The 24,221-nt window shown below is 52.4% G+C and overlaps 1 protein-coding gene across 1 annotated transcript in view; it reads right to left on the bottom strand.

The window, feature by feature from the left end:
- The window catches only part of DHX37 (DEAH-box helicase 37), a 46,705-nt gene extending 23,164 nt beyond the window's left edge, over window positions 1-23,541 (bottom strand). Inside the window, exons 1-10 of the mRNA XM_064379582.1 lie at window positions 23,360-23,541; window positions 17,364-17,533; window positions 13,649-13,761; window positions 11,997-12,315; window positions 8,933-9,081; window positions 7,069-7,161; window positions 4,889-4,985; window positions 3,704-3,817; window positions 1,333-1,434; window positions 1,012-1,126 (exon numbers count right to left, since the gene is read on the bottom strand). Coding sequence (XP_064235652.1) covers window positions 1,012-1,126; window positions 1,333-1,434; window positions 3,704-3,817; window positions 4,889-4,985; window positions 7,069-7,161; window positions 8,933-9,081; window positions 11,997-12,315; window positions 13,649-13,761; window positions 17,364-17,533; window positions 23,360-23,465 — 1,378 coding nt within the window. The 5' untranslated portion in view covers window positions 23,466-23,541. The remainder of the gene's footprint in view (window positions 1-1,011; window positions 1,127-1,332; window positions 1,435-3,703; window positions 3,818-4,888; window positions 4,986-7,068; window positions 7,162-8,932; window positions 9,082-11,996; window positions 12,316-13,648; window positions 13,762-17,363; window positions 17,534-23,359) is intronic.
- Window positions 23,542-24,221: the final 680 nt, after the last annotated feature.

Raw genomic sequence — 24,221 nt, 5'->3', positions numbered from 1 at the left:
TCACCTGAGATCAGGAGTTCAAGACCGACCCGGGGAACATGGTGAAACCCCGTTTCTACTAAAAATACAAAAAATCAGCTGGGCATGGTGGTGGGTGCCTGTAATCCCAGGGAGGCTGAGGCAGAAGAATTGCTTGACTTCAAGAGGCAGAGGTTGCAGTGAGCTGAGATCTTGTTATTGTACTCCAGCCTAGCAAGAGTAAAACTCCACCTCAATAAATAAATAAGGCCGGGCTTGGTGGCTCACACCTGTAATACCAGCACTTTGGGAGGCCAAGGTGGGCAGATCACGAAGTTAAGAGATCGAGACCATCCTGGTCAACATGGTGAAACCCTGTCTCTACTAAAAAATACAAAAAAATTAGCTGGGCGTGGTGGCGTGCGTCTGTAGCCCCAGCTACTCAGGAGGCTGAGGCAGGAGAATTGCTTGAATCCGGGAGGTGGAGGTTGCAGTGACCCAAGATTGCACCACCACACTCCAGCCTGGCACCTGGCGACAAAGTGAGACTCTGTCTCAAAAAAAAAAAAAAAAACAATAATAATAAATAAATAAATAAGAGTCTCTGGCTGGAAGCGATCACGATCTATTCACATAGAAAGGGTCACGTCCATTTCAGTAACACGAGGCAGGTAATGGAGCGGCTGTGATGTGGACAAGGCTAGACTGTGAAGGGGATCCCTGACTCTCGGGGGACGTGCCTGTTCCCCCGCAGTGCCTCAGTGTCTATGGTCACCTGCCAGCACCGGCCTGCACCCCGTGGGTTTTTCCGCTTATCAGATAGGGACAGATGGCAAACTCCACCCTCTGGAAGCGGCTGAGACCTCATAGTATTTTGGGTGGAATGAGGCAGGACAGGTGTCGTGAACACTCTAGAGCCAGTGAGGAAGCCGAGGCCTGGCAGGGAAAAGGGACTGCTCTGAGCCGCTCGGGAGATGGGCCCTCCCACCCTGTGCCTTCAGCGAGTGTCTAGGCAGGGAGGCTGCTCTCGAAGGCTCCCAGCCAGGGCCTCACCTGCGGGCAGCATGCGGTGGATCTTGCAGACCTTCCGGAAGCACTCCCCGCTGTAGTCTTCCAGAGGCGTCCGCTTGTTGAAGTGCACGGTCACTGGGAACTGCCTGGATTCCACCTGTGGGATGCCCAGGAAGGCGTGGGGAGTGACTTCGGCCCAGGGCTGCCTTCCCTTTCCCCATCACCCAGAATCAAGGTTTCCAAGACGCCCTCCAAGCTGCTGTCACTCCCCCACGTGACCAAGTGAGATCTTTCAGGAGGCTCCCGACACTGGGGCATCATCGCACCGTCCAAGCCCACAGAGGACCTGAGACCCTGTGTTACCTTGATGACTGGGGGTGGCTTGGCGAAGAGCCTCGGGTTCTGGGTGAAGTCCTCCACCCGCAGTGTGGCTGACATGATGAGCAGCTTCAGTGGCAGCTTCCTCTGTGGGAGGACAGGCTCGGTGACCATGGCCCCAGGACCACAGGAGGGTCTGAAGCCCGGAAAAACGGCATGGGGAGGCTCTGCTGCCCGTCCCGTTCCCCTCCAGCCACCACCCGCTGCCCCTTTCTGGATGCCAAAGAAAGTGAGCCGACAGTGGGGTCTGCCATTCTCAGGGCAGTGGCTTGTTCCAGGGGGTCCTTCCAAGTCAGGTTTCCATGGTGGAATACGAGGCAGGAGGGTTGAGACTGGGGCCACCCGACCCAGCTCCCACCTGACACTGAGATTCAGCGGCTGTTGGTTCTGGGGGCTCAGGGAGGAGCTGCCTGATTCTCAGGTCTGTGGGGGGCCCCTTGGTCCCCAGCTCGCTCAGCAATGCCTGACAGCCTCATGGTGAGCTCTGCTTCAAGCCCTTGCTGCCTTTGCTTCTAACCCCAAACCCAGAAGCTAAGGAGTTGTGAGAGCGCCTCCGTGAAGGAGAGGTAAGGCGGGAGGCGTGGAACCCAGCACGGGCCCCTCTCTTGCCCTAATGACTGTCCCTGTCTGCCCCACCCCTGTGCCTTCCTGACCCCACATCGCCCTCTCTGCTTGGCCATTCTAGACACCCTGATGGCCCCCAAAGACATGAACCAAGACCACAGTGAGATATCACTTTCCATCCACGTCTAGAATAACAACAATGGCAAATGACAGGTGTTGGCAGGATTCCACATCCTGGAAGCTCTGACACCACCGGTGGGGAAGTCCCATGGAATTTCGCCATGCTGTGGGACATCATCTGCAAACGGTTACACACAAGTGACCATGGTCCAGCTACGTGGGAGGCTGAGGCGAAAGGACTCCTTAAGCCTAGAAGGTTGGGGTTGCAGTGAGCTGTGACTGCACCACTGCACTCCAGCCTTGGGGACAATAAGACCCTTCCTCGAAAACAAAAACCACCACCACAGAAAATCGTAAAAGGTACAGGGTTTGTTTCTGTTTTTCAGACAAAGTCACACTGTCACCCAGGTTGGAGTGCAATGGTGTGATCTCGGCTCACTGCAAGCTCCACTCCCTGGGTTCAAGCGATTCTCCTGCCTCAGCTTCCCGAGTATCTGGGATTACAGGCATGCGCCACCACGCTTGGCTAATTTTTATGCTTTTAATAGAGACAAGGTTTCACTATGTTGGCCAGGTTGGTTTCGAACTCCTGACCTGGTGATCTGCTCACCTCAGCCTCCCAAAGTGCTGGGATTACAGGCATGAGCCCCTGCGCCCGGCCTAGGGTTTCTTTTTGGATGAGTAACGACAGGTAAAACTGACTGTGGTGACGGCTGCACACTCTGTGAATGGACTAAAAACCACTGAATTGTCCATTCCACTGGATGAATGATAGGAAATGTGAAAAATAGCCCAATAAAGCTTGTTACCAAAAGAAAAAAGGCACCAGGCAGATGCCCGCCTCAGGGCCTCTGCACTGCTCTCCTTCAGTCCGACGGCTCCTCAATCTGCCGTGCACGCTGCGCGCCCCTCCCTCACTCAGCCCTCCCCTCCAGCTCAGAGGTCACCTTTTGGGTGAGGCCCTCGATAGCCCTGCACCCTGCCTCCACTGCCCCTGGCTCTGTCCGTCACTGGCTCACAGACTCTGAGTCTGTGTCCTGCCTGCTGCCCTTGCTGAAATGGAAGCCCCAGGAGGGCAGGAACCTGCTAGACGCCTGCACACGGCGTCTCGTTCACTGTTGATGTTCAGGGCCACGATGTTCAGGGCCTTGAACGTGGCCAGGCTCGTGGCACATGTGGAGTGCAGGCCTCTCTCGCCACCGGAAGGGTGGGACAGGCCTACTGCATGGCGCCCCGGCCCAGGATGGTCCCCCACTCAGCAGGCCTGTGTCAGGTTGGGGCAGGGAAACAGTGAAAGAGGCCCTGGGGGGCCCCTCTCAGAGCTCCAGGAGCCTGACTCTTAGCTGGACAGGCCCACCTGCTCTGCTGATCCCAGAGGCCCAGCGGCCTTGTCACCCAGCCCCAGTGGGCCTGGCCAGGTGCCAACACTGTGCCTGAGCCTCTTGCTTTGGGTGGGGGACGGACAACAGTTTATGAGGCTGGTGCTGGGCGATGGGGAGGGGACCACACAGGGGCTACTCCAAGGTTCACAGCCCTGGCACAGGGCCTTGATCTCAGGGACCTGCTTTCGGCAGCAGGTGCAGCAGGGAACAGGCAAAGGGAGCCTAAGGCCCTGACACAGCTGGGGGCGCCCAGGGCTTGGGGCTCCCCAGCACTCCGCCTCCCGCGCTACCTTGGCTCGGAGAGACACGATGCGGGACAGGAGGCCGATGAGGATGTCCGTGTACACGCTCCTCTCGTGGGCCTCGTCGATGATCACCACCTTGTACCGCAGCAGCAGGAAGTCCTGGGGGAGGCGCAGGGGTGAGGCCCCCTCCCAGCCTGAGCCCCTCGGGATGCTTCACCTCCCAGCACTCCTGCTTGAGACAGCGTTACAGGAGGGGCAGCTGCTCTTCATCAGAGCTGACCTGCCCAACTCGGGTGCCCGCAGAGTAGGAGGGCAGGTGGGAAATGGACAGGAGATTCGGGCTGGGGCTGTGGGAAGTCGGAGAGCAGGTGCCACACCAAAACCACATCCAGACCAAAACCACATCCACTGCCACACCCGGGAATCCCAGTGGCCTCAGAGCCAGGAGGGCTGGAATCACCTTTGCCATCCTCAAGACTGGCCCCGCCTGAGGGGCCGTCCCAGCCAGCACAAAGCACGCACAACCCCTTCACCGGACAGCAGTCCCCCACCCAGGCCCTGCATGCTCTCCGGACATGCGTGCCCCCACTTGACTCGATGGCCGGCTCCCTAGGAAGTGTGTGGGGCTTCCCTAAGGCCCAAGTGGACTGGCTGGGGAGGCAGCAGCTGGGGTTCTGACGTACAAACGGAATGTCCTTGGGGCACAGCTTCTGTGATCAGGGACTGTAAAGATGCACCCCTGCTCAAGGGCAAGGCCCAGCCAGCGGCCCCTCCCCTGTTCCTCAGCCTGAGGCGGAACCCCCATCCCACATCTGCTGCTGCCCCTTCCCAAACGCAGCTGGACTTGAAGTTCCCAAGATGGGGCTGCGTCTGGGTCCACTGCAGGGCAAAGCCTGCATGCCACAGGCGCTCAGTACACCCCGGGCAATGCATGAACTCGGTGACCCCAGTCATAATAAAAATACAAGGTCACATTTCACGAACACCTACTAGGTATTTGACACTGTGCTAAGCTGTTAGCATGCATCCCACACCTCCACTTCAAAATGATTCTCTGAAGAATGCACCAACACACTTATCAAGAAACTGAGCTTGGAGAGGCTGAGTGACTCGCCGGAAGTCACACAGCGGCACAGTAGGAGTGCCGGCTGGTCATTTCCCAGGTGACATCGTAGCACCCTGCCCCCGTGCCCACTGGCTTTGCTCTGTGAGCCAGGACCCGCAACCAACCTTCTGGATTTCTTTGAGCAGCACACCATCTGTCATGAACTTGATTCTGGTCTCCTCGGTCACATTTCCTTCATACCGGATCTGGTAGGAGACGACCCTGCGTGGACAGACTTCGGTTAGGGCAGAGCCGAGGCTGCTGGGGCTGTTGCCAGGTGGCCACTACGAGGCAGGCAGTGCGGCAGGCTGGTCGCTCGAGGCCAGGGCCCACCACCAACCTGAAAGACGGCCCAGACATCTCCCAGTCCACTCTCCCCCTCCAAAATCCTGGTTTCGGAAGGGAAGGGGAAGGAGCTGTTAAGGCCAATGGAGGAGTCAGGCCCCAAACACCCCAGCCAGGCCCGCCTCGGACAACCGCTGTACTGGAAAATGCTGGGGAGACTGGAACACGGACTGGAGTGTGTTGTGGAGACGTCACAGACATGGTAGCTATGATGGGGTACTGCAGCCGTGTGTGTTTCATAAAAAGTTGTTTGGGTTTTTTTTTTTTTTTAATTGAGATGGAGTCTTGCTCTGTTGCCCAGGCTGGAGTGCAATGGTGCGATCTCAGCTCACTGCGACCTCTGCCTCCCGGGTTCAAGTGATTCCCCTGCTTCAGACTCCGGAGTAGCTGAGATTACAGGCGCACACCACCATGCCCAGCTAATTTTTCTGTAGTTTTTTAGTAGAGATGGGGTTTCACCATGTTGGCCAGGCTGGTCTTGAATGCCTGATCTCATAATCTGCCCACCTCGGCCTCCTAAAGTGCTGGGATTACAGGCGTAAGCCACCACATCTGGCCAAAAAGTCTTTGTCTTAATTTAAAAATTAGCCTGGGCCAGGTGTGATGGCTCACACCCATAGTCCCAGCACTTTGGGAGCCTGAGGCACACAATCACAAAGTTAGGTGATCAAGACCATCCTGGCTAACACTGTGAAACCCCATCTCTACTAAAAATACAAAAAATTAGTTGAGTGTGGTAGTACATGCCTGTAATCCCAGCTACTCGGGAGGCTGAGGCAGGAAAATCGCTTGAGCTCGGGAGGTGGAGGTTATAGTGAGCAGAGATCATGCCACTGAACTCCAGCCTGCATGACAAAGGAAGACTCTGTCTCAAAACAAAAAAATCAGTCCTCATCTCTCAGATCTGTACAGGGAAATATTGAGGATAAAATAAGGTATCTAAGATTTGCTTCTAAACATTGGTAGGGAGGGGGGCCAGGAGGAGAGTGCAGACCCAGCAGGGTAGGCCAGGAGTTGACAATTATTACAATTGCGTCTTGGTTACCTGGGGGCTCATGACACTATCCTTTCTTCTTATGCATATGCCCCCAATTTTTATAATATTTAACAAGTTAAAGAGAGGATGAGGCAGCTTTTTTATTTTGATGCACACTGACTATGTACAGAATCGTCCAGAAGAATGTGCAGGAAACGGGCAGTGGTGGCTGCCACCAGGAGAGGAAGGCAGGGCATTGGGTGAGAAGGGCCCCCTCCCCCGACAGAGTACTCCGTCCCTGCTTTAGTGTCTTCCCAGCCTAACCTACAAACACAAGTCCCTGATGCCCTGCTGACCTGGGGGGCCGGTGGTTCTATCTAGTCCACCAGCATGTCCTGAGTGCCCCAGACGGGCCAGGCACACTAGGCGCTGCCCAGTAACATCTGATGAGTGGGCAGATGAGGCAGGCTCTCACTCTGCACTCTCTTGTGCCTTCTGCATTTCAGGCCATGTTGGACGTGTTAGACACAGGCCTCTGCCTTATCAACACATGCTCCCAGCCACTGTAAAGCACGTGCTGCACCTGCGTGTTCAAGATCGCTTTCTAAAGCAAGTCCTGCAGACGTACTGCCAGAAGGCTTGGTACTTTAGAACCTTGAGCTTTAGAATAACTTGGCAATGCTAGGTACTAACTCCGTGACTGCCTGCATATGACCCCCTGCTCTGTGCACGAGCCCCTTGGACGGGCCACTCTGTCCCCTCAGCACACTGTGCAGGGTGTAAGCCGAGGGCCTGCTTGGAGGGCTGCTGCTTGGGCAGGTCCTGGAAAGCTCTCTCCCACAGTGATTCCCGGTGCTCCATGCAGAGGCGACACTCCACCCAGCACCCTCGGCACAGACGCCACTCACCTCCTCCTGGACATCCCACGTCTGGGCAAGGCCACAGGACCACCCCGTAGCCCTCCCCAGGAAGTAGAGCTCTCACCGCTGCGACAGATTCATCTCTTTGGCCACTCGCTGGGACATGGCCATGGCAGCCACTCGGCGGGGCTCCGTGATGCCGATGATGCTGTCTTCGCTGGGGGAGGAAGAACAAGGCTATCAACAGAGCTCGGCCCCACCTGCACAGCCCAGAGCCTCACGCAGTTCCACAGCGAGATTCCACGTCCTGACTTGGCGCTCGCCCAGGCAGCATCGGAAACAATGCCAGGTTGCACCACTTTTAACAGCAAAGGGAACAGCCCAAACGTCAGCCACACACAGAAAACAGTTCGACATTCACGGTGCAGCGGATACCAGGCGGCCGCTAGAAGGAACGGGGCCTCGGGGAATCAGGCCAGGAGCTCTGTTTGCTCCGGTCAAGCATAAGCTCCTCCAGACACAGGAACCCGCAAAGCCGATGGGTGGCTGGTCCCAGATCTATGCAAACACTAACATCACAGGCCTGGGGCTGCTCTCCCTCAAAAGGCTGCTGGAGGGGCTGGCCTCGCTAGTGCCTGAACCTAGACAACAGGAGAGCTCCCTCCACTTCCTGTAAGTGCGGGGCCCACTTGCGCCAGGCCGTTTGCGCAAACAGGGTGGTTTATGCCGAACACCTATGTTCTTTCTTGGCATCTAGGCTTTCATTCCTGCCAGGCAGGGCGGGCTTAGGCGACCCCAGTAACAGCCGTGGGCCCTGAGTCTCTAACAAGCTTCCCTGGTGGAGGACATGTCCTGTGTGGTCACAGGTGGTTACTGGAGAATCAAGCGCACCCTGTGTGAGTCCACCAGGAGGGGACTCTGGAATCGGGAGCTGGGCCTCCCCAGGTGCCACTGCCCTCTGCCAACTGCAACCTTTGCTGTAATACACCATAGCCATGCGCAGGATGGCGAGTCCTGGGAGTCCCCCATCAATCACTGAACCTGTGCGTGGTCTTGGGGACCCCAACACACATAGGTCAAAAGTGCCAACAGGAGGCTAAGCAGTGAAAACAGTTAGCACTGGCTGGGCGTGGTAGCTCACACCTGTAATCCCAGCACTTTGGGAGGCTGAGGTGGGCGGATCATGAGGTCAGGAGTTCGAGACCAGCCTGATCACCATGGTGAAACCCCGTCTCTACTAAAAATACAAAAATTAGCCAGGTGTGGTGGCAGACGCCTGTAATCCTACCTACTAAGGAGGCTGACGTAGGAGAATTGCTTGAACCTGGGAAGTAGAGGTTGCAGTAAGCAGAGATTGCGCCACTGCACTCTAGCCTGGGTGATACAGCGAGACTGTCTAAAAAAAAAAAAAGCCAGGCATGCTGGCTCACGCTTGTAATCACAGCACTTAGGGAGGCTGAGGTGGGCGGATCATGAGGTCAGGAGGTCGAGACCAGCCTGAGTAACATGGTGAAACCCCATCTCTACTAAAAATATACAAAAAATATTACTCAGGCGTGATGGCACACGCCTGTAATCCCAGCTACTCAGGAGGCTAAGGCAGGAGAACCACTTGAACCCGGGAGGCAGAGGTTGCAGTGAGCAGAGATCACGCATTGCACTCCAGCCAGGGTGACAGAGTTAAGACTTTGTCTCAAAAAAAAAAAAAAAAAAAGAAAAAGCACATAGCTCTATGTGTCAGGGACATCAGGAACTAAGTGTGCTACACAGTCCACACACTTAATCCACATGACAACCTTGTGAAGTAGGTGCTATTATTCCTATCTCACAGCTGGGGCCCAGAGAAGTTAAGTAGCTTGTCTGAAGTCACACGGCATGCACAGGGCTGATCCAGGATCAGATCCCGGGGAGCCCAGGCTCTTATAGACTTTTGGGGCATCTCCAGTGTCACCCAGGGACCCACAGAGAACCCTGTGTCCAGCCCCTACCTGCTATAGCCTGCTTCGTAGAGAAACTGAGGCACCTGTGTGGTCTTCCCACTGCCGGTCTCGCCACACACGAGGATGATGGGGTGCTCGGCCACGGCCTCCATGATCACTTGTTCTTCAGACAGAATCGGGAGCTTCAGCCGTTCTTCCTGGAAGGAGAGCGAGTCAGCACTTAGGGAACAGCCAGACTACAGACAGTGACAGGATCTCCAGGAAGGTGGCAGCCGCCATGCGGGTGGTGAACAGATGTGCCTGCTGGGGAATGGAGGCCTTGGCAGCTGGGGAGGGGACCAGGAGCCATGGCCCAGGAGAGACAGAGACAGGGACCGAATCCTTCAGGACACCAGGCCTGACATCCCTGGCACAGCTCGGCTGGGGCAGAGCAGTCTCTCAGAGACATGGGAACCGTTGGCTCTTGCTGGCAGGAGTCTCAATTAATGGCACAGCCACTTCGATAAACAATCTGGTGCAAATATTCTCAAAGTCAAGGATGTGTGGCCCTGCGGCTCCTCTCCCGGTACACGTGCCAGAGCAGGGGCTTCTACATTCTTTTCCTATGACTCATGGAAAGAAACATTTTATATCATGACTCAGTACACACACAGGCACATGTAGGTATCATACATGGAACTGTGAAGCATAGCTCACCCTAATGTGTATGCAGTGGTGCTATCTCAGCTCACTGAAACCTCTGCCTCCCAGGTTCAAGTGATTCTCCTGCCTCAACCTCCCGGGTAGCAGGGATTATAGGCAACTGCTACCATGCCCAGCTAATTTTTGTATTTTTAGTAGAGACAGGGTTTCGCCATGTTGGCCAGGCTGGTCTTGAATCCTGACCTCAGGTGATCCGCCTGCCTTGGCCTCCCAAAGTGCTGGGATTACAGGCATGAGCCACCACGCCCGGCCAACAAGCTCATATTCTTAATTTTGCTCTATTTCTATTCTATTCCATTTGTTTAAAAAAAAAATGAGGCCAGGCATGATGGATGACACCTGTAATCCCAGTGACTTGAGAGGCCAAGGGAGACGATTGCTTGAGACCAGCCTGGGCAACATAGCCAAACCCTATCTCTACAAAAAATAAAAAAGTTAGCCAGGCATGGTGGCACACATCTGTAGTCCCACCTACTCATGAGGCTGAGGTGGGAAGACTGCTTGAGCCCAGGAGGTAGAGGCTGCAGTGAACCGTGATTGCATACTGTACTGCACTCCAGCCTGGGCAACAGAACAAGACACTGTCTCAAAAAAAAAAAAGAAAAGAGAAGAAAAGGAAAAACTACTCAATTCATGACCCAAAGATGGCTATGACCTCATATGCAAACACTGCCCAAGAGAAACTTCTGCACATGTGCTTATGCGAGAGGGACAAGAACGTTTAAAACAGCAGCGAAGGCTGGGCGCAGTGCTTACCCTGGGAGGCCAGGGTGGGCAGACTGCCTGAGCTCAGGAGTTCAAGACCAGCCTGGCAACATGGCAAAACCCTGTCTCTATTAAAAAATACAAAATTAGTCAAGGATACTAGCACGTGCCTATAGTCTCAGGCTCCTTGGGAGGGCGAGGCAGGAGGAGCCCTTGAGCCGGAGGCTGCAGTCCGCTGAGATCACGCCACTCACGCAGTGAGACCCTGTCTCAAAAATAAACGAACAAACAACAACAACCACAGCGAAGATAACAGCAAAAAGCTCAAACGACCAGATATTTAGCAACGGAATGTTTATCCTGTGCTATATTCACACCGTGGAATACTCAATAGCAGTGGGGAAAAGGTAAATGAACCTCAGCGATCTGCGTGAACATGGATATATCCCAGAGTATAATGCTGAGTAACAAAAAGCAAACCGTGGAGTAACGTAAATGACACGATGCCACTTTTAAATACAGGCAAACCTACGGTACGGACTGCTTAGGAACACGAATAGGAAAAAATTCACAAAGAAAAGCAGGAACTGAAGTCCCAAGGGATGGTAGAGACAGGGCATGGAGGAGGCCAGCCCACAGCCCACGTAGGAACTCCGGAGCCCTAGATGTGTCATCGTCGGCCGTTTAACAGAATCGCAATCCTGCTTCTCGGTATATTCTTCTGCCTCTTTAAGTCTTCATCAGGCTAAGCTGACTGCTCCAGCAAATGACCGCCAAGTGCCAGTGGCTTCACATGACAGGTTTACTTCTAGGTGATGTCATACACCCACCTTACCACCAGATGACACCTCTAGGGCTCCAGAGTTCCTACGTGGGCTGTGGGCTTTCCATGCCCCAAGCCCTTTCATTGTCATCACAACCCAGTGAGACCCTCGTTGTACCAGGAAGGAAACTGAGGCACTGAGAGGGGAGCCCCTTCAGTAGCCAGAGTACCCTCATTTTACAGACAAAGAAAATGAGGTGCAGGAAGTAAGCTGGAAAGCGGTGGAATCGGCACTTGATTTTGGATCAACTGATGCACTGCCCGAACTCTTTTAAAAAATTTTTTTTGAAACAAGAGTTTTGCTTGTCTCTCAAACTAGAGTGCAATGGCATGATCTCGGCTCACTGCAACCTATGTCTCCCAGGCTCAAGCAATTCTGCTGCCTCAGCCTCCCAAGTAGCTGGGACTTTAGGCATGCGCCACCACGCCCAGCTAATTTTGGTATTTTTAGTAGAGACGGGGTTTCACCATATTGGCCAGGGTGGTCTCAAACTCCTCACCTTGTGATCTGCCTGCCTCGGCCTCCCAAAGTGCTGGGATTACAGGCGTGAGCCACTGTGCCCAGCCAGCCCAAACTCTTATCTGGATGGGGCAACTCAGGTCAGGCCCAGTGGTCAGAGGGCAATGGTGATGGCAATGATGCTGTCACTGCCGACCTCCAGGGCCCTGAGCCTGCCACCAGACACCCGCCCTGTGCTGTGATCCTCCTCGCACACCAATCCCTGCCACAATGTCAAGGGTGGTGCAGTCACTCTCCCCTTTCCAAGATGGGGACACGGAGGCACGGCGAGGGGGTGCTCCTGCCCCACTTCACCAAGATGCCCTCTGTGCGCCCCTTGCCTGCTAACCTAGATTCCTAATCACAAACACGGGGTGGCGAACCTGCATTTCCGGGGAGCGGTTCACAGGGATGAAGACAGCAGGCTTGCCCGGGGCCCTGGGCAGGGCGGGGGCTGCGGCTGGAGGAGGAGGAGCAGGCATCTCAGCCGGCGCGGGCTGACTGCTGGGTGCTGGAGCTGGCGGCAGGGGTGCCACGGTGGTCCCCGCACCAGCCTCAGCTGGCTCAGCAGCCGGGTCCTCGTCCAGCTCCGACTCCTCCTCGGACTCCTCCTCAGCCGAGGGCTGGCGGCGACGTTTCCGGTGGGCACCACTGAGGCTGCTTATCTTCTCCTGGCCCAGGGCTGCCACCTCATCAGGCTTCCTGTTGAGACAGCAGAGACTTTAGGCACAGAGGCCCCATTTCAACACCCAGAGGTCAGGACTCCAGGGCCACGCCTCAGGGCCTTCGCACCTGCTGTTCCACTCCCGGAAACGCCCTTCCTGCAGACACCTCCTCTCACTCCACTAAGGCTCTGCTCAAACGCCACCTGGCAGGGACACCCCCTGGCCACACAGACCCCACACCTCCCCTTCTCCCTCCACTGCGCTCTTCCCTGCTTCATTTGCTGTTCAGTGCTTCCCAGCACAGGACACAGATGCACTCACCTGATGACTTCCCACCGTTGCATCTCCCCCATGACCCTGGCAGCTCCTTAAGAGAAAGCACTTTGCTTCTGTGCTCTATCCCCAGGGCCCAGCAGAGAGCCTGGACAGTCTGACTTGATAAACAGTCATATGAACAGGGCTCGCAGGCCCGGGGAGGCCTCACGTAAACGAGTAGCACAGGCTGAGTGCGACCACGGAGCCTGGTGGGACTGGATGGGAGGGGCACACCGTCCATTTAAGGGTCAGCAGCTTGGTGGGGACACTGCTGGTGTGGCCGGATCGTCCAACTAGTCAGGACTAGGTGGGAACATGAATTCACCTTATCGCCCAGGATGGAGTGCAGTGGTGCAATCACGGCTCACTGTAGCTTTGACATCCCAGGCTCAGGTGATCCTCTGACCTCAGCCTCCGGAGTAGCTTGGACTACAGGCATAACCCACCGTGCCCCGCTAATTTTTATTTATTTTTAGTGGAGATGGAGTTTCACCATGTTGACCAGGCTGGTCGCAAACTCCTGACCTCAGGTGATCCTCCTGACTTGGCCTCCCAAAGTGCTGGGATTACAGGCGTGATCCACAGCGCCTGTCTGGCTTGGTTGTTCTAAGCCACCATTGTTTGCAGTAATTTGTTATGGCAGTGCCAGGAAGCTAACATATTGACAAATAGCCCTCAGGCCTTAAAACATGACATAAACCAAACAAAACCCACCGATGGGCCACATCCAGCCCCTGACCACTTAATAGCAATTTCTGGCTTAATCAGTGATGCAAAAGCTGGAAGAGCCTGTGACATGGGACTCTGCACTACAAGAAAACATGGACCTCACTGGAGTGACAAACTGTGCTGTCCTGTGTGTCGCAGAAGGTTCAGCAGCAGCGATGGCCTTTACCCACCGGAGGCGTTTAGGATGACAATCAATTGTCAGCTGCTCAGGCCAACACAAAGTTATTTTCTCAAATGCCCTGTGCCCAGAGGACCCCATATCCCGTGGGCCCTCCCTAGGGGGCCCTGGAGGGAGGGAAGGGTCAGGAAAGGACTGGCCGACTCACTCTTTGGTGTGGTACATGCGGTCCCCAGTGCCCAGCTTGGAAGTGGTATAAAAGAGTCTCATCTCGGCTTCGGAAGCCTGGACCTCACTCAGCTTCTGCAGCAGCTCTGCTCGCTGGGAAAGCAAACGAGTGTGTTATGCATCTGCCATCGCGAGCCTCTCCTAAGAAGGGAAGCGAGACTCTAATAAAATTTCAACATCATGGCCGGGTGCAGTGGCTCATGCCTAAAATCCCAGCACTTTGGGAGGCTAAGGTGGGAGGATCATCTGAGGTCAGAAGTTTGAGACCAGCTTTGCCAACATGGTGAAACCCTATCTCTACTAAAAATACAAAAATTAGTGGTGGGTGCCTGTAATCCCAGTTATTCCAGAGGCTGAGGCAGAAGAATTGCTTGAACCTAGGAGGTGGAGGTTGCAGTGAGCCAAGATCGCGCCACTCCCCTCCAGCCTGGGCAGCAGAGCAAGATTCCCTCTTAAAAAAAAAAAATCTTGCTGGGCGCTGTGGCTCACACCTGTAATCCCAGCACTTTGGGAGGCTGAGGTGGGCGGATCATGAGGTCAGGAGTTCCAGACCAGCCTGATCAACAAGGTGAAACCCGTTCTCTATTAAAAACACAAAAATTAGCTGGATGTACTGGTGCACCCCTGTAATCCCAGCTACTCAGGAAGCTGAGTCAGGAGAATTGCTTGAACCCGGGTGGCAGAGTTTGCAGTGAGCCGAGATTGCGCCACTGCTCTCCAGCCTGGGTGACAGAGTGAGACTTTGCCTCAAAAAAAGGAAAAAAAAATTCAGCACCATTAACATCTGAAGTCTTTAAAATCAGAGGTCAAATTGCAATTCCATTGCTGCATGGAGTTCTATCAACAGACACAGCAAGCTTGGGATGGGCTTTTTTAACCCCTTTGACAGAATCTGGGGCTGTATAAACAAGGCTCTTTGCAGCAGGGCATCACAGTAGAAGACGATGGCCCATCCAGATGTCCATCAGCAGGACTCGAAGGAAGCACGGCCCAGTCACGTAAAGCGACGCTCCCTAGCCGCTCTGAGGAAGGAGGCGGCTTTGTGTGCCTGATGCCAACTGGTCCCCGAGCTACCCTGAGCAATGCTGTGTGCAGGGGGCGTACCCAGTGGGCTGCTTTCAGTTGGGTGAGGGTTTCTTGAGTTTTGCTTTATTGTTCTCGTAATTGTACATGTAGGTTTTATACACACTTCTATGTGTGTATTACACACACACACACACACACAAACACACACAGCAAAGTACAACACAGCAGGAAAGCACCCTACATAGGATTCAGAAAGGACACGTTGACCAGGTGCGGTGGCTCACGCCTGCAATGTCAGCACTTTGGGAGGCTGAGGTGGGTGGATCACCTGAGGTCAAGAGTTCAAGACTAGCCTGGCCAACACAGTGAAACCCCGTCTCAACTAAAAATACAAAAATTAACTGGGCGTGGTGGCACTTGGCTGTAGTCCCAGCTACTTGGGAGGCTGAGGCAGGAGAATTGCTTGAATCCGGGAGGTGGAGGTTGTAGTGAGCCAAGATCGCACCACTACACTCCAGCCTGGTGACAGGGCAAGACTGTCTCAAAAAAAAAAAAAAAAAAAAAAAGAACATGCTCACAGGTGAGTGAGTCTTCCCTTACTAAGACTTTGGGGACCGCCCATCTGCGGCTGCTGGGGACAGACCCTCAAGCCTCCTGATGCAGACACAGCTCCCGCGTGCAGTGGCCTCGCCAAAAGCCAAACTTGATTCTCACGATGCCTCCAGGTCAGGGTTCCGCAATCTCAGCACAGTTGACATTTGGGGCCAAATAAGGTTTTGTTTTTCTGTGCATCGTAGACGGTTAACAGCATCCCATGCTTCCACCTGCCAGATGCCAGCAGCACCCCCAAGTTGTCACAACCCCAAATGTCTCAAGACACTGCCAAACATCCCCTGGAGGAGGGGGAGGTGAAACTGTTCCAGATGAGAGTCACTACAACAGATCCAAACACTAATGTAAAAAAACTCAGACAGCAGAGGAGCATGTTTAAAATAAAGTGTTAAAAATCTGGAAGGCAGGAAACTCTGTAAGACAAACGAATAAATTACAATGGGAGAAAAAAAAAGAGAAGGGTGAGGAGTACCCAGGAAATTTAACCATTTACTGGATATTTGATATTTAAAAAAAAAAGATTAGGTGTGCTAACGGTATTCTGGCTATTTTAAAAGTCTCTACTTCGCCGGGCACAGTGGTTTATGCTTGTAATCCCAGCACTTCGGGAGGCCGAGGCAGGTGGATCACCTGAGGTCAGGAGTTCGAGACCAGTCTCACCAACATGGAGAAACCCTGTCTCTACTAAAAATACAAAAATTAGCTGGGCATGGTGGTGCATGCCTGTAATTCCAGCTACTCAGGAGGCTGAGGCAGGAGAATTGCCTGAACCCAGGAGGCGGAGGTTGCGGTGAGCCGAGATCGCGCCATTGCACTCCAGCCTGGGTAACAAGAGCGAAACTCCGTCTCAAAAAAAAAAAAATACAAAATTAGCCACACATGGTAGAGCATGTCTGTAATCCCAGCTACTCAGGAGGCGGAGGCAGGAGAATCGCTTGAAGCTGAGAGGCGGAGGTTTCCGAGAGCTGAGATCACACCATTGCACTCCAGCCTGGGTGATAAGAGTGAAACTCCGTCTCAAAAAAAAAAGTCTCTACTTTTGGAGATACAAATTGAAATATTTATGGATAAAATGCTACGTATAGTGGGTTAAATGGCGGCCTCCCTCAAAGATGTGTTCCTATCCCAGAACTTGTGAACGTGACCCTATTTGGAAAACAGTTTTTTGTAGTTGTAATTATGTTAAGGCTCCCAGGATTACACGATCCTGAATATCTGAGCGGGACCTAAATCCAATGAGAAGCGCCCTTCGAAGAGACACATGGAGGAAAGGCCGAGGGAAGAGGGAGGCAGAGACTCCCTCTTCTGTGGAGTGATGCAGCCACAAGCCAAGGGAAGCTGGAGCCTCCCGGAGCAGGACAAGGCCAGGAAGGGCCCCTGAGCCCAGTGAAAGCACTGCCCTGCCGACGTCCTGATCTCAGCTTCTGGCCTCCCAAGCTGGGAAAGAACAAATTTCTATCGTCTCAAGCCCCTCCGTTTGTGGTCATTTGTATGGCATCCCCGGGCAACTGGCACAGATTCATTCTACGAGGGATTTGCTTCAAAATGACCCAGGTGTGGGGAAGTGACCAGCAGTTGAGATAATCCAGGACCGACCAGGGGCTGAGCAGTGTTGGAGCCGGCAACGGGCACATGGGGGTTCATCGTACTGTTCTCTTTACCTTTGCACGTGTTTGAATTTTCCACGACAAACTTTTTTCCTCTGTAAAACATTTAAGGTTTGGTAGAGATAGAAAAGGCAGGGTGGCAGGGGGAGAACAGAACAAGAAAAGAAAAATAAATGTAAATTTTAAAAAAAGAAGAAAAAACAATTAAGGAGAAAAGTTTGACATTCTGTGGAAGAGCTGAGTTCAGTTCCTCTGCCATAGCAGCTGCATTTCAAGTGCTCAGCAGCCGTAGGTGGTTAGTGGCTACTGCACCGGACCGTGCACTGGAATTTTCCTCATTCCAGAAAGTTCTATCAGTTGCACCACAGAGACCCCCTCAGGAGGCGAGAGACTCCCCCATCTCTCTCTACCTGGAGAGCCACAGGCAGACCCTGCCTGGGTGGGGCATACCTGGCTCTTTTTCTCCTTCTGTTCTAAGATTTTCTGCAGTACTTTTCTCTCCTTCTTGGTCAGAGGCTTCTTCTGCTTCTGCGACAGGGGAGGGGCTTTGGCCTTCTTTTTCTTCTTCCCCGGTAGAACGAGCGGGTTGCTTGCATCAACTCCCTTCAACGTGTCCTTTTCTGAAAGAGCACAGACGCTTATTAAGGCCCCATTCTCCTGGAGGTGGCTCTGGTCCCGCCTCCCACAGGCCCCCTGACCTGCATGGGGGCCTCCTGAGCTGTGAGGTCAAATCTGTTTTCATAACAATACTGTGATGTTCTCAAGGCCTGGCGCGGTGGCTCACACCTTAATCCCAGCCCTTTGGGAGGCGAGGAGGGTGGATCACTTGAGGTCAGGTGTTTGAAACCAGCCTGGCCTACATGGTGAAACCCTGTCTCTACTAAAAATACAAAAATTAACCAGGTGTGGTGGTGGATGCCTGTAATCCCAGTTACTTGGGAGGCTGAGGCAGGAGAATTTCTTGAACCTGGGAGGTAGAGGTTACAGTGAGCCGAGATCATGCCACTGCACTCCAGCCTGAGTGACAGAGCGAGACTCTGTCTCAAAAAACTACCCCCCAAAAAAAACAATACTATGATGTTCTCTTTTTGTTTTTTGAGATAGAGTCTGGCTCTGTCGCCCAAGCTAGAGTGTAGTGGTGCAATCTCAGCTCACTGCAATCTCCGCATCCTGGGTTCCAGCAATTCTCCTGCCTCAGCCTCCTGGTAGCTGGCATTATAGGTATGCGCCACCATGCCCACTAATTTTTGTATTTTTAGTAGAGACTGGGTTTTACTATGTTGGCCAGGCTGGTCTTGAACTTCTGACCTCAAGTGATCCGCTAGCCTCAGCCTCCCTAAGTGCTGGGATTACAGGTATGAGTCACCATCACCAGCCTGATGTTCTCTTATGTGTACAGTGGGACTGGGCGTGGTGGCACATGCCTGTAATCACAGCACTTTGGGAAGATCACCTGAGGCCAAGAGTTGGGGACCAACCTGGCCAACGTGGCAAAACCCCATCTCTATAAATAATACAAAAGCTAGCCAGGTGTGATGGCACACACCTGTAATCTCAGCTACACAGGAGGCTGAGGCACGAGAACTGCTTGAACCCGGGAGGCAGAGATCACGCCACTGCACTCCAGCCTGGATGACAGAACAAGGCTCTGTCTCAAAACAAAAGAAAGAGTGTATAGTGGACTAGGCTAAGTTTGTGTCATACCTATTTCTAAACATAATAGTTTGAAAGTATGAATCCCAGACCATTTTAGAAAAATTCAGTAATCATATCACTCTTCAACTCCACCAAGCACAGAATCTTAGGTAGGATGGACCTTGGCAGATAAGTGTGTCTGTCTGACGTCTGATGCTGGGGTTTGCTCTCTGGTGTTCCTGTGTGGGCAGTATCTGATTCTTTGATAAACTGTTTGGTTTTCACGTCTTTATGTTACAAAGAGGACCAGTTTTGTGACCCTAATTAAGTACAATGGGCTGGGTGCGGTGGCTCACGCCTGTAATCCCAGCACTTTGGGAGACTGAGGCGGGCAGATCACCTGAGGTCAGGGGTTTGAGATCAGCCTGGCCAACACGGTGAAACCCCATCTCTACTGAAAATACAAAAATTAGCCAGGTGTGGTGGCATGCACCTGTAATCCCACCCACTAGGGAGGCTGAGGCAGGAGAATCACTTGAGGCGGAGGTTGCAGTGAGCTGAGATCCAGCCATGGCATTCCAGCCTGGGCAACACGAGCAAGACTGTCTCAAAAAAAAAAAAGAAAGAAAGAAAAGAAAAAACAAAAACCAAAAAAAAAAGAGATAATTACAAAAAAATTGGTTTATTGACATATTTTTTAAATTCTTTTAAAAATGTTTTGGTTTTTCTCCTCAAATCCCTTTTAGCTATACATGTCTTTTTGATGAAATAATGTTAAGCAATCCAAGCTATCCCCTATTTCTCCCTATCCTGTAGTTCTCAAATAGAACTAAAAGGAAACAAGAAAGGGTCAGAGGACAGTGGTGTGGTGTTTTTCTACAGGCTCCAAATTGTGATAATGTTGTTGCTGATGGCTAATGGAGCACAGGCTTGCACCTATAATTTTGTGTTGCAAAACTATCTTTAATTTCCAGTACGGTAACTATCAATTGATACAACCCACACAGTCAAAAACTCTTTGGGATCCTCGATTTTTTAAGAATTCTAAAAGGATCCTCAGGCCAAAAAGTCTGAGAACCATTATGATAAGAATAAGGAATTGTGTTAAGAACAAGGAAGTGGGCCACGTGCAGTGGCTCATGCCTGTAATCCCAGCACTTTGAGAGAACTCGGAGGGTGGATCACCTGAGGTCAGGAATTCGAGACCAGCCTCACCAACACTGTGAAAACCCATCTCTACTAAAAATACAAAAATTAGCTGGGAGTGGTAGGGCCTGTAATCCCAGCTACTCAGGAGGCTGAGGCAGGAGAATCGCTTGAACCCAGGAGGCAGAGGTTGCAGTGAGCACTCCAGCCTGGGTGAGAGAGAGAGAGACTTGGTATCAAAAAAAGGAAAAAAAAAAAAAGAATAAGTAAATGGATGGGGATATCAGATGGGTTGTTGGGAAGACTCTTCAAAAAAGGCATCTGACTCATATTCTTGTTTTTTTTTGGAGGAGTCTTGCTCTGTCGCAAGGCTGGAGCACAGTGGCGCAGTCTCGGCTCACTGCAATCTCCGCCTTCCGGGTTCAAGTGATTCTTCCGCCTCAGCTTGCCAAGTAGTTGGGACTACAAGCACGTGCCAAACGCCTAGCTAATTTTTGTATTTTTAATAGAGATGGGGTTTCACCACATTGGCCAGGATGGTCTCGACCTCTTGACATCGCGATCTACCCGCCTCAGCCTCCCAAAGTGCTGGGATTCCAGGCGTGAGCCACCGCGCCTGGCTGGCATCTGACTCATATTCTTATGAGATTCCTCTGGCCCCTGACAAAGGCAGGGATACCCAGAAACATCCTGTTCTGATGTAAGAAATAACTTTCCTCAAATCTCTGGGTCTCAAAGACCTCAGCCCCTCTGCTACGATGGCCTAGTTTCAAGTGTCAGCCCAGTGTCTATGGCTGTCTTTGAGGTGCCATCCTGAACTGTCACTGCCATAATTGTCACAGAATTGTCACCTATCCCGGGATACGCCCCACCTCTGTAACCTTCCTTCACTTTTCAAAGCATTCTCATTTCAGTCACCAACATATTTTCCCAAATTACCACCTCTGAAACCCTGATAGCAGGTAGGATGGCTACGACAGGTTAAATATCCCTGATCAGAAATGCTTGGAACCAGATGTGTTTTAGATTTGGGAATATCTGTATTGCATTTACTGGTTGAGCATCCCTAATCCAAAAATCTGAAATCTGGAATGGTCCCATGAGCATTTATTTCCTTTGAGTATCATGTTGACATTCAAAAACTTTTGAATTTTGGAGCATATTGGATTAAGGACCCTCAACGTGTGCTAATGGCCCCATTCTGCAGACGTGAAAACGAAGGTGCAGAGACTTTAGGGGATCTGCCTCAACTCCCAGACTGTCATGCAATTCTTTTTTTTTTTTTTTGTGATATGGATTCTGGCTCTCTCACCCAGGCTGGAGTGCAGTGGCATGGATCTTGGCTCATGGCAACCTCTGCCTCCTGAGTCAAGCCATTCTCCTGCCTCAGCCTCCCGAGTAGCTCCCGTCTCTTGAGTATCTGCCAAATTCTCCATGTGGTGCCCGCCACCATGCCCGGCTAGTTTTTGTATTTTAGTAGAGACAGGATTTCACCATGTTGGCCAGGCTGGTCTCAAACTCCTGACCTCAACTGATCTGCCTGCCTTGGCCTCCTAAAATGCTGGGATTACAGGTGTGAGCCACCATGCCCAGCCTGTCTGTGCAACTTCCAAGGTTTGAACTCAGACTTCCAGATTTCCACTCTTAACATTCTTCCCTATACCTTCACTGCCTTCCAGGTCCACCAACAGTGTGGAAGAGAATGCTGATTGGTGGGTGGAAGGAAGTAAACTCCTCCAGCAGCCCTGGTGACCCTTCTTTCTGTTTCTAGAATCTTTCTTAATGGCCAAATCAGCCTGGCCCTTGGGGTCTTACACAAGCGGCTGGATGAGTTCAATTTTAGAACATGTTTAGTTTCAGAGGCCTGCAGGACATCCTTGAATCCACACAACTGCTTCACTACCAGCCTCCTCCAAACCAGCCCTACTGAGGTGCTCACTGCCCTCCTGGTGTTAAATCCAGTGGTCCTTCCCTCCCTTCCTGATTCCAAAGCAGCACCTGACCCACAGCGAGAGTCCTTCTCCCTGGCCTCAGGACAATTATACTCTTGCAGCTCACCACACATGTTCTGGGCTGCTCCATCTCCCTTGCAGGCTCCTTATTTCCCTCTTCTCCAGGGCTGGACTCCTGCCCTCAGTCATCTGACTTTAAATAAGTATCTACATACTGACGACTCCAAAATGGGTATCTCCACCTGGACTTGCGTCTCTTGAGTATCTGAGTCAACAGCTGCCTGCCTACCCTCCCTGCCCGGATATCTAATAGGCCCCAAACCACCCAAACCCTAAGCTGACTTCTTGGTCCTCCCCACAAGCTGCCCACTCAACTCCTGGGAGTCATTCTTTGTCACCTCCACTGTTTTTGTGCACAAGCCCAGTCAGGCCACAAATACTGCCAGCTCAGCCTTCAAAACATATCTTGAGCTGGGTGCCATGGGTCATGTCTGTAATCCCAGCACTTTGGGAGGCTAAGGCAGGCAGATCACGAGGTCAGGGGTTTGAGACCAGCCTGACCAACATCGTGAAACCCCGCCTCTACTTAAAAATACAAAAATTAGCCGGGTGCGGTGGTGCACACCTGTAATCCCAGCTACTTGGGAGGCTAAGGCAGGAGAATTGCTTAAACCTGGGAGGTGGAGGTTGCAGTGATCCGAGAGTGGGCCATTGCAGTCCAGCCTGAGGGACAGAGTGAGACTCTGTCTCAAAAAAAAAAAAACCAAACACATCCTGAATCCACCCACTTCTCACCTCCCTGCTGCTGCTCCCTGGTCCAAGCATCAGCTCCACCTCCTCCTGCTGCTGGTTCTACCTTTGATCGCTACTGGTTTTCCTCAACACAGCACCTAAAGTGATGCTGTTAAAATATAAGCCCTCATCTGTCCTCCTCTGCTCTAAACACTCCCACAGCTGCCCTCTCACTTAGAGGAAAAGCCCCAGTCCTGGCCAAGACCCCAGTCCAGGCCAACCTGCCCTGGCCCCCTGTTTTTTCTCTAAACTTCAGGCAGCCACTCTGGCCTCCTTCAGATCTTAACTCTAACACAGTGAAGTCTTCTCCAGCAACTCTGTGGGATGCTGCAACTCACCCAATGGCCTCTTCTGTTTTGTCTGCCCACTGTATCCACAGAACTTTCTATGTTTTACATGTTATTGTTTGCCTGTCGCCTCTTATAAGCAGATAAACTCAGGGATTTTCTAAAAATCTCCCTTTCTGGTGTATCTCCAGTGCCTACAATAGTGCCTGGCATGTAATAGGAGCTACTACTAAAAAGGGGTCTGAGAGAAATGTCAGCCAGCCTGCAAGCTGAACAGACAAGACTAGGCCTAAAAAAACACATTTGGGGCTCCCTGGAGATTATAAAGAGATTATAATCGAAGTCATGGGAACGGATGAAACTACTTATTTATTTATTTATTTATTTATTGCAAAATTCTCCATGTTACTATTTGAGAGCGAGAGAAACCCCGGGTATTCCATATACACTGTTAAAACTAGGCTGTCACTAAGCCCCTCTCCTTTGGATCATCTGGAATGGTGGGGTACCCATTCCCCCACTGCACACGATCCATCCCACCTCTCTGGGACCCCTCACCCCAGAGTCCTGAAGGCAGGGCACAGGACCCCCTGGGAAGTCCCCGAAATCCAGCCCCGGTCCCGAGACATCTTACCCTCTAGTTCCAGCTGCACCAGTGGCGACTCGGAGGGATCCTTCGAGGGGCCGGGACCCGCCTGCTGGCGCCCCTTGAGGTTGTACCGCCGGCGTAGCTTCCCCATGGCGCCTCGGCCCGGTGGGGGCTCCGGCAGGCTGGACAGGCAGAGCAATCACAAGCCCAGCCCACGTGGGTTCCCGGACTACTCCCGCCGTGAGACTTCCGGGTTTCGCTATCGCGAGAACAGTAACTGACTCTGCCGCTGAGGGGCGGGGTTGGAAGAGAAACCGCGCTGAGAGGAGAGGCGGGGCCAGGCGGGGCCGGGGGCGGGGCTATTTAGAGAGGTGGGCGGGGCCTGAATCCCAGCCCTGGCCCCGGTTTCAGATTCGGGCTCTTCTCGCTTAGGGTAGTCTGAGTTTAAATCTGAATTATATCTACTGATACTAATTTGGCTGCTTGGGAGTGGGAGTGTTTTGCCTTTTAAAATATGCCCCTGCCCCCAATACTCCAGACTTCTTCCCCCCAACTCTGGTTTGCGCATCTGCATTTTCTGATATTCCTACAAGAAATGTATTAGTTGTCTAGTTTTAAAAAGGCACCAACTATTTCCATCACAGGGACAGATGGAAGATCTAAAAGGAGGCCTCTATTAGACAACTTTAAATTCCTATTACTGCATCACATTGTAACGCACTCGGAATCAATGCATCATTATTTTTCTTTTTTCGGGACAAGGTCTGCCTTTGTCGCCCAGGCTGGAATGTAGTGGAACAATCTCGGCTCACTGCAACCTCTGCCTCCCAGAATCAAATGATTCTCCTGCCTCAGCCTCCCAAGTAGCTGGGACTACAGGCGCCCGCCACCATGCCCAGCTACTTTT

This window comes from Aotus nancymaae, unplaced genomic scaffold (genome assembly GCF_030222135.1).
Source record: "Aotus nancymaae isolate 86718 unplaced genomic scaffold, 86718_ANA_hifiasm-v0.15.2.pri h1tg000021l, whole genome shotgun sequence".
Taxonomy (NCBI): Eukaryota; Metazoa; Chordata; class Mammalia; order Primates; family Aotidae; genus Aotus; species Aotus nancymaae.
This window is presented reverse-complemented; position numbering and strand designations above follow the sequence as displayed.